At 44.5% G+C, this 14,023-nt stretch overlaps 1 protein-coding gene across 1 annotated transcript in view; it reads right to left on the minus strand.

The window, feature by feature from the left end:
- LOXL2 (lysyl oxidase like 2) overlaps positions 1-14,023 on the minus strand; it is a 138,374-nt gene that overhangs the window by 16,378 nt on the left and 107,973 nt on the right. Inside the window, exons 8-10 of the mRNA XM_074285580.1 lie at positions 10,130-10,297; positions 7,103-7,265; positions 2,772-3,015 (exon numbers count right to left, since the gene is read on the minus strand). Of these exons, the coding sequence (XP_074141681.1) occupies positions 2,772-3,015; positions 7,103-7,265; positions 10,130-10,297 (575 nt within the window). The remainder of the gene's footprint in view (positions 1-2,771; positions 3,016-7,102; positions 7,266-10,129; positions 10,298-14,023) is intronic.

Here is a 14,023-nt window from a genome sequence, read left to right on the forward strand (position 1 = left end):
CACTGATATTAAAGAAGGTTGATCTGTTCTATGAAGACCTACAATGACTTCTAGAAATATCACCAAAAAGAAATATCATATTCTGATGCAGGTTGGAAAGCTAAAGGAGGAAATAAAAATAAATAATTGGAATAACGGGCAAGTTTAGCCTTAGAGTACAAAATGAAACAGGATAGAGACTAATAGAGTTTTGTCATGAGAACTATCTGGCCACAGAAAACACTCTTTTTCAGCAGCCCAAGAGGTGACTCTGCACATGGTCATCACCAGATGGTTAATAGTGAAATTTGATCAGTTCTATACCTTGCAGACAAAGGTGAAGGAACTCAGTCAGGTGAAGAAATCAGTTATGATAAGCCCTAAGGCTCACTGCATCTCAGATCTTGAGGTTTTAATTCAGACTTAAAATTGAAGAAAGTAGGGAAAACTATAAGCATGACCCAAACAACATTCCTTGTGCATATGAAGTAGATGAGATAAATAGGTTTAACAATAAGATCTGGCAGATAGAGTGGCTGAAGAACAATGGACAGAGGTTCACAATATTGTTCAGGAGAGAGCAAGAAAGCAAATTGGCTGTCTGGTGAGGCTTTACAAATAGCTGTGGAAAGGAAAAAGGAAAGAAAAAAGGGAATGCTATAATCAGTGGATGCAGAATCCCAGAAATTAGCAGAAATAAGAAGGTTTTCTTAAATGAGGATGCAGTGAAATAGTAGAAAATGACAAAATGGGAAAAACAAAAGATCTCTTCAAGAAAATTAATGATATCAAGGAAACATTTCTTAAAAAGGCAAAAGATAAAAATGGTAGGTTCTTAACAGAAGCAGAAGAGATTAAGAAGAGGTACTAAGAATACACAGAACTACACAAGAAATATCTTAATAAGGGCAGCTAGGTGGTACAGTGAATAGAGCACCAGCCCTGAAGTCAGGAGGACCTGCGTTTAAATCTGGTCTTAGACACTTAACACTTCCTAGCTATGTGACCCTGGGCAAGTCATTTAACTCCAATTGCCTCAGCAAAAAATAAATAAATAAGCTAGAAATATCTTACTATCACTCACATTCATGATTTTGTGGTTACTGATCCTGAAGCTTTGGCTAATGAAGTCAAGGGGAAGCATTGCTAACAATAAGGCTAATGGAGGTACAGAATTCCAGCTGAACTATTTAAAATACTAAACGATGATGCTGTTAAAGTGCTGCACTCAACAGGGCAATGAATTTGGAATTTAACTGTGGCTATTGGTTCAGAAAAGATCAATTTATGACTTAATCCTAAAAAAAAGGAATGTCAAGGAATGTTCAGATTACCAACCGTTGTGTCATCTCCCACTGAAGCAAGGTTCTACGTAAGATTCTGCGATCTAAGCTTCAGCAAAAAGTGAACCTAGGATTCTGGAAGAGCAAGCTGGTTTTCGAAAAGGCAGAAGAATTAGAGACCAAATTGTCAACATTTGCCGGGTTATGGAGAAAGCAAGAGAATTCCAGAAAAAACATCTATTTCTGCTTCATTGCCTACTTTCACTCTGTGGATCAAACCAAAACATGAGAAGTCCTCAAAGAGATGGGATAAAAAGATCTTATCTCCTAAGGAACTTATATAGGGGCCAAAAAGCAACAATTAGAATTGAATATAGAATAGAATAGAAATAGAATGTAGAACATATAGAATAGAATATAGAACAACTTATTAGTTTAAAATTGTAAAAGGGCTGTGATAAGGCTTTATATCAGTGGTCCTCAAACTTTTTAAATAGGGGGCCAGTTCACTGTCTCCCAGACTGTCGGAGGGCCTATAGTAAAACAAAACCTCACACTCTGTCTCCGCCCCTCAGCCTATTTGCCATAACCCAGCAGGCACATAAACGTGGCATCTGGCCCACGGGCTGTAGTTTGAGAACCCCTGCTTTATATCATCACCTTATTTATTCAATTTACATGTCGAGTACATCATGTGAAATTCCAGATCAGATGAATCAAAAGCTGGAATTAAGGTTGTTGGGAGAAATCGCAACAATCTTAAACATGTCAAAGATACCACTTTGATGGCAGAAAGTGAAGAAGAATTAAGAATCCTCTTGGTGAGGATGAAAGAGGAGAGTATAAAACCTGCTTTGAGTCTTAAAATAAAAAAAAAAAGACCATGGCAGTTGGCTCCATCACTTCCTGGCAAATAGAGGGAGAAAAAATGGAGGCAAAGTCAGACTCTATATTCTTGGGCTCAGAGATCAATGTAAAGAGTGACTGTTATGAAATTAAAATCACTTGCTCCTTGGAATGACAACTGTGACAAATCTGAACAGCAGACTCAAAAGTGGAGCCATCACCTTGCCAATAAAGGTCTGACTAGTCAAAGTTGTAATTTTTTCGGTAGCAATGTATGTCTGTGAGATCTGAACGATAAGGAAAGCTGAGTGCCACAAAATCAAATTGTGAAACTGGAGGAAACTTTAGAGAGTCCCTTGGATAGCAAGAAAATAATAGCTATTACATCATTGTTATTGTTATTATATGTAATAATAATCATAATTATTTCAGTTATTAGATATCAGTATTATTGTTCTTATTACACCATGTCCAGACAGAACTTGAGAACAAGTGATTTGGGGAGAGAGCTTATGGAAGGAAGCGCTCCAGCCGGCCTTCTCTGCCCCGGCAGCCTCTGAGCCTTGGGGACCTCTCCCAGCTTGGAACCATAGATGGGAAGGGGGGTAGGGAGGGGAGAAAGAGGAGGGGGGGTGAGAGGAGGAGGGGGCAGTGGACACTTGCCTGTGACAGTCATGCCAGATCCACGCGTGGCGCCCGTTCTTGGGACGGAAGTCGGACTGGCCGTTGTTGTGGATCTGGGAGGAGAAGCGCAGGAGGCGGCGGTAGCCCGTGGTGGGGGAGGTCAGGGCGGCGGAGGAGGCGAGGCAGTTCTCCTCCATGGCACACTGAAGCATAAACATGGGCCGGTCCTCCAGGTACGTTGTCTGCTGGACGATCTCAGCATTGAGGACCAGGTCGGGGGCGGCTGCCAGGAGCGGAACAGGGAGGAAAGCAAGTGATGAAACACAAGGAAGGCAGCCAGAAGAAAAGCCTGATCTCCTTGGGGCAGCCTGGGGCCTCCCGCCGTTTGGAGCTACCCTATCTTTTTTGTTCTGTTTTTCCCAGTCAACTTTCCTATTTACTTCTCTCCATGAAGTCTTTGCTCCACCAAAGCAGATTATTTTCTGTCCCTGAAACAACTCATCAGCTTGGTTTTTCTACATTATTCTTTGTGTCTAGAATATCCTCTTTGTCACTTCCTGAATTTTAACTCCTTAGTGATTGTTATGAATCTACGTGAATTCACCAGATTGTAGGATTTTAGTGTTGCAAAGACTGGGCCAAACCCAGCAGGAATGCTTTCTATACTTTCTCAAAGAGGAGGTCGCCCAGCCTCCATACTGATAGGAGGAAGACTGTCCCATAAAGGAAGGAACAGAGTGCCTGAAGGTCATTAACGGAGAGAACGTCCGAGATCTAAGTCCACTTTCAGATCCCTCTTGTGATCAGAAATGTTCCCATGCAGGGTGAAGTCTGCCTCTCCAGAACTTCTACCCATCACTCCCAGCTCTGTCCTCCAGGCTGAGAAGAGCAAGACTGGCCCCTCTGCCATGTATTCGGAAGAGAGAATATATGAAAGAAGGGTCAGATGCGGGATAGAACGGGCGCTCTTCGAGGGCAGGGACGGTCTGATTTTCCATTTCTAAATGTGGCACTTAGCACAGTGCTTGGCGCAAAAAGGTGCTGAATGAGTGCTTTTCCATTCTATTCTGATCATTCTCCTCTGGATGCTCACCTGGTTCCCTAAGGGCAGCAGCACAAAGTAACCACCATATTCCTGGTTTTATCAGAACCTGTATTCCTTCCTCTCCTCTTCTCTTCCCTTCCCCCTTTCCCCTCCTCTCTCTGGTTAATTAGTTTATAAGTTTCCACTCCCCTCACCCTGGTGCAGACCCTCATCACCTCACATCTGGATTACTGCAGGAGCTGCTGGTAGGTCAGCCTGCCTCGGTCTCTCCCCACTCCAGGCCATCCCCCCATTCATCCATCAGAGTAATTTCCCTCAAATGTTACCTTCTCAACAAACTCAAATGGCTCTCGATCACCATCAGGAGCAAATACAAAATGTTTTCTTTGGCCTTCCAGGCCCTTCATAACCTGCCTCCTCCTACCTTCTCACTCTCCTTATACCTTCTCTGGCACATGGTCTTTGCTTCAATGACCTGGTTCTCCAGGAAATCTCAGAAACAAGCCTCTCCCTCTCTCAGATCCAGCACTCTCTCTGGCTGTCCCCCCTGACTGGACGTCCTACTTCTACTCCAACCACTGACCTCCCTGGCTTCCTTTAAAGTCCCAACTAAGATCCCACTTCTTTAGGAAGACTTCCCCAACCCTTCTTGATTCCAGTGCCTTCCTTCTGTTAATTATCTCCTACTCATCCTGGATATAGTTTATTTGTACATACTTGTTTGCATATTGTCTCCCCCATTAGATTGTAAGCTCCTTGAGGGCAGGGACTGCCTTGTCTTGTTTGCTATTCCCAGTGCTTAGTACAGTGCTGGGCACACAGAAGAAAAAAAGCCTTAATGGATGCTTCCTGACTGGCTATTAGATTGGGAGATCCAGAAGCCTCAGGAGAGGAGAGAACAAAACAGGAGACCCAGAAGCAGATGACTAACAGGGTGACCTTGGGCAAGAAAGCTCGCTTCTCTGACCCTCAATTTCCTCATCTATAAAATGGGGATAATAATAGCAAAGGGCCCTATCTTCCTCAGGATTATGAGGCTCCCATGGGCTAAGGCATGGACAGAGCTCTGCAAACTTTAGAGACTCCATAAACAGCAGGGTCAAAGGTAAGGTCTCTGTCTTAGTGACCTTCCCACTCTAAGCACCTGGCAGAGGGTCGGAGTAGGTGATCATGTCTGTGTGCCGTAAGACATTTGTCTGTCTGTCTGTTTATCTACCTATTCTATCTCATCATCTCTTAAACTATCATTTGATTGATTAAATTTGATTGAGTTTATTTATGAAATTCAGATATTATAATAATATATATCAAATTTAATACAATGCAATCTGAATAATATATTCTGTACTATATTACCGAATGGGCAGCTAGTGTACATAGTACTGGGCCTGGGATCCAGGTCATGAAGATCTGAGTTCTACAGCCTCAGACACTTCCTACTTGTGTGATCCTACTTGTGTGTCATTTCATTTTGTTTGCCTCGGTTTCCTCATTTGTAAAATGGGTTGGAGGAGCAAATGGCAAACCACTCCAGTAACTTTGCCAAGAAAATTCCAAATGGGATATGAAGAGTCACACACAACTGAAAAACATATTATTAATATATTATGCAATAATATAATCTGAATTATATTATCTCTCTCTATATATATATACATATATGTGTGTGTGTGTATAAGATTATATGTAGTGTCTGAATTGAATTTAATTGAAGCTAATTCACATACACCATCCTCCTGATTGGCAGGGATAGTGGTTGGAATCACCAAGCCATGTCTATGTCTTTGTGATTTGTTTTTGGTTTGTTTGATTTTTTAAAATAGGAAATATGGCACGATGGCTAGAACTGTATTCAAAGGAAGGAAAGTCCTGGGCCCAGGTTTTTCCTCTGACACAGTCTGGCTCTGTGACACTGGGAAAGTGATTTAACTGCCATGTCCTGGGATCCTTCTAAGCTTCCAAGTTCTAGATCTCAAATCGGTGCCAGGAAAGAGTTTCCACACCCAAAGTTTCTCAAACGGATGCAGTTTCAGGTCTGTTCTTAAATCACAGAATTTGGGATAATGGAGAGATCAGGAGGCTTGGGTTAAAAAACCTTCGGGCAGCTCAAAGAAGAAAAGATGTGGAAATGCTTTGTAAATGAGTAAAGAACAGCCAACAGAGAAGGGCTTGAGAGGCGATGTGGTTCAATGGAAATCATCTGGACTTAAAAGCAGAAGATTTGGGGCTGATATTTACTCTGCAGGGTTCCCTGGGTGATGTTGGGCAGATTACCTCACCTCTCCTCTGGGCACGAGACTGCTTGGGGCACCTGCCTCCTGGGGTTGTCAACAGGCTCAAATAATGTCCATAACAAAAGAACATTGTGTAAAACTCCCTGACATGATAACAATGGTGGTGATGGTGGTGATAGTGGTGATGGTGATGATGGTGATGGTGATAGTGATGATGAATATGATGATAGTGATGATGATGGTGCTGATGGTGGTAATAGTGATGATCATGATGGTGGTGTTGGTAATAGTGAGGGTGGTGATAATGATGATGAAGGTGATAGTGATGAGAACAATGATGATAGTGATGATAATGATAGTGATGATAATGATGATAGTGATGGTGATTGTGATGATGATGGAGGTAATGGGGATGGGGATGATGATTGTAATAATGGAGATAAAAGAGGAAGAGGAAGAGGAGAAAGATGCTATGGCTGAGTCAGCTAATAGGAACTAGTTGATTCACTCAGTAATACTTTAATAACTTGTGATCAGTCAAAAGGAGTCAAGTAATGGGAGGAGTGATTTTTTTACTTTGAATTCCTTTCTTTTGACTTGAATTGCATTTCTGATTTCTCTCTTCCAGTTGGATAAGGAGGTCACAGAAGCAGAGAATTTAGAACTGAAAAGCTCCTCGAGATAATCTAGTCCAACCTTCTCATTTTTTATGAAAGAAGAAACTGAGTCTCAGAGAGGACCAAATAACTTGGGGCTATACAGGAAGGAGAGGCAAAATTTGAACTCAGGTCCCCAATTTAAATGCAGTGCTCTTTCCAGTGTCCTGCTGCTTCTCATAGTTCCCCTTGCTGCATAGCCATTTGGTTCAATTCAATAAGCATCTATTTATTAAGCCCCTACTGTGACCATGAGGCACTGTGCTAGATAGTAGGAATACAAAAACAAAAGGGAGACACTTCCTATCCTCCAGGGACTTACGCTCTACTAGGAGAAAAAAACAAATAGCAAGTAAGAGCCCCTCCCCCCAAATCCAGGATTTTTCTTCAGCACCCCTGCAGGGTGGGGAGGGACAAGCACTAGGAGCCACTCACTTTCTGAGCAGACGACGCCAGCGGCGTGGTGCTCGCCTTGGGGACAAACCACGTTCTCTCCATGGTGGTGGCAGTGTGACAGTGCCATCTCTGTCCCGGAGCACTTGACCCCGCTCATGAGCACGGTATTGGCGCTGATGTCCCCTTGCCAGTACCAGGTCTCCTATGGCAAGGAAGAAATGAAAGAACAATGTACTGACCTGCTCTTGCCCTGTGAGTGACCTGTCCTTGCTGCCCTCTCTTGTGACAGAGGGCAGAGCAGGAGGCCAGTCCAATCCGATAAGAGCTGACTGTGTGTCAGGCACTCACCGTGTTAGGAGCTGAGACTACAAAGACAAAAGTGAAATGACGCTTGCCTCCAAGAAGTCTATACATGATTGAGGGGTACAGACCAAGGACCCTAACTCAGGTGCCACAAAACCCAGGCTCAAATCCCACTCTGTGGTCACAGGAGAGTGACCTAACTTCCTGGACTTCAGTTTCCTCCATTGTAAATGAAGGGTTTGGACAATATGATCTCAGCTCTAGATTCTTGCATTCTATGATTAACATGAGGAGAGAAACATGAATGAATAATGAGGCAGAATGGGACAGTGAGCCATAGGGTCAGGAAGACATTGGGTCAAATCTCACCTTGGACACTCACTGATTGCATGACCCTGGATAAATCATTCACCCCCAATAATCCCCAGGAAACTCTCTAAGACTAACCATCTCAGAGCAGGTGCCAATCGGCATTGGTAGAGGGAGTTTTCTGGATGAATGATGTCACTATTCACCCATCCCACCCTCCAAAACAAGACAAAAGAAAAAGAACAGATGAGGAGGGGAAATAGTCTTATTTGATTTGATTTGATTTGAATTCAGTCTTGATACTCTGCTTTACTGTGTAGCTTCCCCAGGAGCTACCTACCTAACTGCTACAAATAGCAGTCAATGGCAATGACAATTCGCCTCCATTCGACCCAATACATATTTATTATGTGCCCATAACAGACAAGCCATGTGCTGGGCAGCATTGCTTTGTGGTGAGAGCCATGCTGACGTCACTGACACAAACTGGCTACATTCCCCTGCACTTGCCAGTGGCCCAAGAAACTCTCCAATGGCCTAGACTGCCGAGAAGGTGGCGATCTGCACTGGTGGAGAACGGATCTTACTGGGAGTTTTCTCCTCTTATCTTAGGGCTACCCATATAGAGTTAGAAGGAGCCAACTTAGTCCAACTCCCTCCTTTTACAAATAAAGAAACTGAGTCTTAGGAAGGGCCACAAAGTTCCGCAGCTAGTGGGAAGCCCCCTGCAGTTCTGACGTTGGTTCTCCCTCGGTGCTGGGGCTGAGCAGGACCATGCTCAGAGCTGACCCTCAGACTTCACCCACCACTGTCTCCCCAGGCAGAGCAGGACGCCCATGGCCGCAGGCACATTCTCACCCAGGAATTCTTGAAGAGGAAATAGTCTTTCTACTTTGCAGAGGGAGGGAAACTGACAGCTGGGGACAGATGGACTCGGGGAGAACAGATATTTTGCCATTCGCTCAGGCTCACGTTGTCTACTTTCGATGTATTCTATATGTCCATGTCTTTTGGTTTTTAGTGTTTTCTTCTCCATTAGAACAGGAACTTTTTGATAACAAATTTTTTATCTTGTCTCCCCAGCAATTAGCACACAGTGGGTGCTTAATAAATGTTTGTTGATTAATATTAAGTTTAGTATAATATTAAAATTAAAGTATTAAGAGCATTTGGTAGTCAATAAAAAGGGCAGCTAAGTGGTAGGGAAGTGGACAGAGCTCTGGCCCTGGAGTCGGGAAGACTCACTTTTCTGAGTTGTACTGTGACCTCAGATGCTTAGTAGCTGTGTGACTCTGTAAAAGTCCTTTTACCCTGTTTGCCTCAGTTTCCTCATCTATAAAATGAGCTGGAGAAAGAAAAGGCAGAACACGCCAGTGTCTTTACCAAGAAAACCCCAAATGGGGTCATGGAGAGCCGGATGTCACTGAAAATCAGTGAGCAGCGGCAACCATTGGCTTCCCCAAGTGCTCTGTCCTCACACGGCCCTGTGGCGTAGTCAGGGCCGCTGTCATTCTTCCTTTTTATGGGCTCAGAGAGGCTCGCCCAGCCTCCCCCAGCAGGGACACTCCCTTTGAGTGTCAAGTCCCAGGTCTGCTTTTCTCGGGCTCTCAGCACCCATCATCTCACGTCTGGGTCCTCGCCAGCTTCCCGTCTCCCCACGGTCCATCCCATGCCTTTGTAAGCAAGAGCATGGCTCAGGTGACCTCGGCCTTGGGAGCCAGGGTGCCCCGCTGCCTGACATATCGATGTGTTTTCCTGTTGCCCAGGGAGATCCAACGGCCAGCAGCTCCTGCTCTCCCCCGCATCCCTCCTGCTGGGGCCAGCTGTAAACAGCATTAGCTGGGATGCCACGTTGCATCTGGAACAGCTGTTGCGAGAAGCCCTAGAGCTGGCCAGTTTCATCACTACACCCCTGCAGCAGGGAATGGGGAGACGCGGGGAGATGCGGGAGACGGGAGAGCGGCTGGACCCCTTCAGCTCTTCCCCATCCCTAGCTCGGTGCCCAAGCTGGGCACCCAGCTCAGCCTCCACAGAGGCTCCCAGCCCAGAATCCTCCTCCCTCAGCATCCGGGCTCAGGCCGACCCAGGGCCCTCAGGTTCATCCGAAGCACATGCTCTGTTTACTCCCTTCCCAGGAAAAGCCGGAGGTGGAGGAGGCATCTGGGAATCCAGAGCTTGGAACAGTTCATCGTACTGGCACGTGTCCTAGACTGCCTCTTGTTTGACAAAGAAATCTAGGATCATGGTTACAGGGCTGGAGATGGAGAGGGAAGAGAGCCTCATTTACAGATGGAGACAATGGCCCAGAGAGAATTCGCCCAAAGTCCCACGGGTACTGAGCCACAGAGCCGGGATGCTGACCCCAAATTGTCTCCCAAGGAAGAGATGGACCTTGATCCAGCCCAGAAGGGCCGGGGGGAAGGCACGGGACTCAGGGGAAAGCTTGGCTCCTACCTGGAAGGCATTGCTGGCAAATCCGAGGCCCAGCTGCCGGCAGACCACCATGGCCTCCACAATGCCCCAGTTCTCCCCGCACACGGTCCCCCACTTCAGCGTCCTGTTTCTCTCCACCAGCACCTCTACACGGCCCTCATAAGGGTTGCGGCCCCCGCTCAGGCGCAGCTGTGGAGAAAAGGAAGATGGAGAAAGGGGTGAGAAAGATGGGGAGACCAAGCCTGTTCTTCCATCTCCTCCCATGCAGCGGATTTGGCTTGAGACCCCAAAGGACGTCATCAGTGGATCCCCTTCAGCTTGGAGGGGTCCTCAAGGGGGAGCACTGGGGCAATCTCCTCTGCTTGGGGATCCTAGGGGATCCCAAGCCCAACCAAACATAGTTTGACATAGTTTAAATCAAAACTTCTTAACTTGTGGATCACGTGACTGAATGTGGGGATCAGGATTTTGATTTATTATCAGTAACTGTTTGGTGTGTATACCTATTTTATATACCTATATGTTTGAGGTCACATAAAAATTTCCTAAGGAAAAGTGGTCAGGAGTGGAAAAAGTTTAAGAAGTCCTGATCTAAACCCATCGGTCTCCTAAGTCTGAGACTAGAGTCGGAAGGAGGGAGAGCAGCAATTTATGAACAATGGGGGGAGGATCTGCTAGGGTGTTGCTTCTTCTCCCCACCCTAGACACACACACACCCTTTAACCAGAAATCTAGGACTTTTTTTTCCTCTGAGGCAATTGGGGTTAAGTGACTAGCCCAGGGTCACACAGCCAAGGAGTGTTAAGTGTCTGAGACCAGATTTGAACTCGGGTCCTCCTGACTTCAGAGCTGATGCTCTATCTACTGCACCCCCTAACTGCCCCAATATAGGATTTTTTTTTGACAGAATTCCCACCATTCTCCCAAACAATTTCATTTTTGAGTTAATTGACAAAATCACAAGATTTAGAGCTAGAATCTCTTCATTTTATACAAGAGAAAACCCAGGCTGGAAGGTTGAATTTTGTCCTAATTCACATAGACAATAACAGGCAATAACTAATATACACATACATATATGTGCACACATGTGTAATATTGCATGTAGGTCATCACATATATATGTATAGTGTATATAGTCACATGTATATTACAGATGATCCCAAAGTCGTCAGATGTTAAAGAACATTAAAGTGCCCTAAGATTTTTGGGACACCCTGTATATACACATAGATGTGAATAAATGCTCATGTGTATGTTTTTCTCTTTAAAGTTTAAAAGGCATTTTACAGGCTTTATCTCATTTGATGCTCCCAAAAATAATAGAAATAGAAACCGAACATTTTATTTCATTAGTAAAAGGGACTCCCAAATGAGGAAACTCCCTCTAGGAGTCCTAGAAAGTGGCTTAGACCCAAGCTTCTTAAATTATGATTCATGACCCCATGGGAGGTCTCATAACTGAATGTGGGGGTCATGAAATTATGATTTGTTAGTAGTAAATGTTTGATTTGTATACTCGTTTTCTCATACTCAAAATTGTGTAAAACTTTCTCAGGCAAAAAGGAGCTGCAAATGGAAAAGTTTAAGAAGCTCTGGCTTACAGAACTGAAGCTAAATGACTTGCCGAGGATTACCCAGGGCTTCTTGGCTCAAAGGTCAGCTTTCTCCTAAACTTCCTGCTTTCCATTATCATACATAATAGATAGTGTTTACACAGCACATGAAGGTCTGGGAAACATGTTACAAACATCTCATTTTGGGGGGTCTGGGACTGGGATCTCACACATAACCACTATGTGTCAGACACAAATCATGCAAGTAGACCTTCCTGATTTCAAGGCTGGCCCCTATCTCCACTATCACACACTACTGGTGGCCTCTCTTTACAGATAAGGAAACTGAGGCTCAGAGAGAGGAATGGTGTGTTAGGTGAGGTGTGCACGAAGGCTACGAAGATCACGTCTCACAACTCTCCCCCTTTTCTTCCCAGATAACCAGAACTTCCTGCTGCACGTCTGAAACCACCATCACTGGAGACTGATGCCTTTGGGATTTCATGTTTTCGCAAATCCTAATAGAGATGCTGATATTCAATTCCACAACCATGTACTGAGCGCCTACTGTGTGTCAGGCACAGGGAATAAGAATGTGTGAAACAGCCCCTGATCTCAAGGAGCTTATACTTTTCCTAGGAAATTGAATGGCTAGATCCAACCCTTTTCCAGCACCAGTACTTAGTAAGAATTAATTTTGCTCTATTGGTCCATTAAGTCTCTCCAGAGGTAGGACGGACATTTCTACATTAGGGCCAGTCAAAGAACAACATGGAGAGCAAAAATATAATAACAATAACAGCTAACACACATAACCTTCTAGATTGAAGAAGAAATTGATTTACATACATCATTGTGTCATTTGATTCTCCTCTTGGAGATATTATTATTATCCCCATTTTACAAATGAGGAAATAGACAAAAGTTAAGTGACTTGCCCCGTGTCACACAGCTAGACCATGTGGTTTTTCTGTCTCCAAGTCCAGGGCTCTACCCATTGTCCCAGTCTGCTATTTCTACAGGGGTCGCCCATGCATGCCAGAGAGTGCTATGATGAGTGATATCAAAAGCAGGACTCAGAAGGGCAGCCAAGAGGGGCCTAGCCTAGGAAGTGCTAAAATTCACTTAATGATCTATAATCACTGAATTCCATAATCCTAGAATTGGAAGGGCTTCAGAAGTCAGGATGAAATTCCTAACAGTAGGATCCTCCCTGTAACATCTCTAATAGAAGCCATTATAGAATGGCATCAGAGTCAGAGAATATTCTAGTATTTCCTCAGACAATCCAGGTCACTTGTGGCCACTCTCATTGTTGGAGGCTTGTTTCTTTAACTGAGTCCAAAATCTTCCTCCTTGTAGCTTCTACTCCCTGATCTTCATTCTGATCTCTGTGGCCAAATACAATAAAAATAAATATAGAAGTGCCCCTTCTATATGATAATCATAAAAAAGCGAGAAATCACGTCCCTATCCCTCACTTCTATAGCAATGCCTTCAGCTTGATTTCATATGTTGCGGTTTTGAATCCCCTCACGGTCACCTTCCCTGGTCACCCTCCATTGACAGTTCTCCATCTAGTCGATATCTCATCAAACATTGCTGGAAACTCAAGTCAAGGAGGTGTTTTATGAAGCACATACTATGGATCAGGCATTGTGCACCAAAGTGCAAAGAAAGGCAAAAACAGTTCTTGTCCCCAAGAAGATTACAGTCTAGTGGAAAAAATAACATACAGAGACAAGCTATATAGAAGAGAAATGGGAAATAACCCCCAGAAAGCAGGCACTAGCAGGAAGGGGAACAGGAAAGTCATCCTGCTGAAGGTGGGGTTTTAACTGGGACTTGCAGAAAGCTGGGAGGCAGGGATGGGACACTGAGCATGGCAGGACCACTTAGCATTGCTCTGCAGATTTAACTGAATTTCTCCAGCAGCTGAAAGGCCCATGACCCTTCACTTCTCTACTTACAAGATCACCCACCACTTTATTTCAGGTCCTTTCCTCCTTGACTCCTATCATTCCCCCATATCCAAACTTTTGCAAAGGCCTGTAGATTTTACTTCTGTAGCATCTCTCCAATACACCCCCTGCTCTCCTCTGACACTGTCTCTAACCCAGCTACTACTTCTAAATAATCTCCCTGCTTCAAGCCAATCGTTTCTCCCACTCAACTTCCAACACAAACTCTGATGTTTAGTACTTAAAGCCCTGAACAAGCTGGCTCCAGCCAACTTTTCCAGTTTTATTACATGTTACTTCCCTTCAATCACTCTATGATCCAACTAAATTAGTCTATGGTCCCTTTACTAGCCTGCAATGCTCTTCCCTCTCCTTTCTATCTCCTCCTTCAAAACTAA

Source organism: Sminthopsis crassicaudata, chromosome 2 (genome assembly GCF_048593235.1).
Source record: "Sminthopsis crassicaudata isolate SCR6 chromosome 2, ASM4859323v1, whole genome shotgun sequence".
NCBI classification, from domain to species: Eukaryota; Metazoa; Chordata; class Mammalia; order Dasyuromorphia; family Dasyuridae; genus Sminthopsis; species Sminthopsis crassicaudata.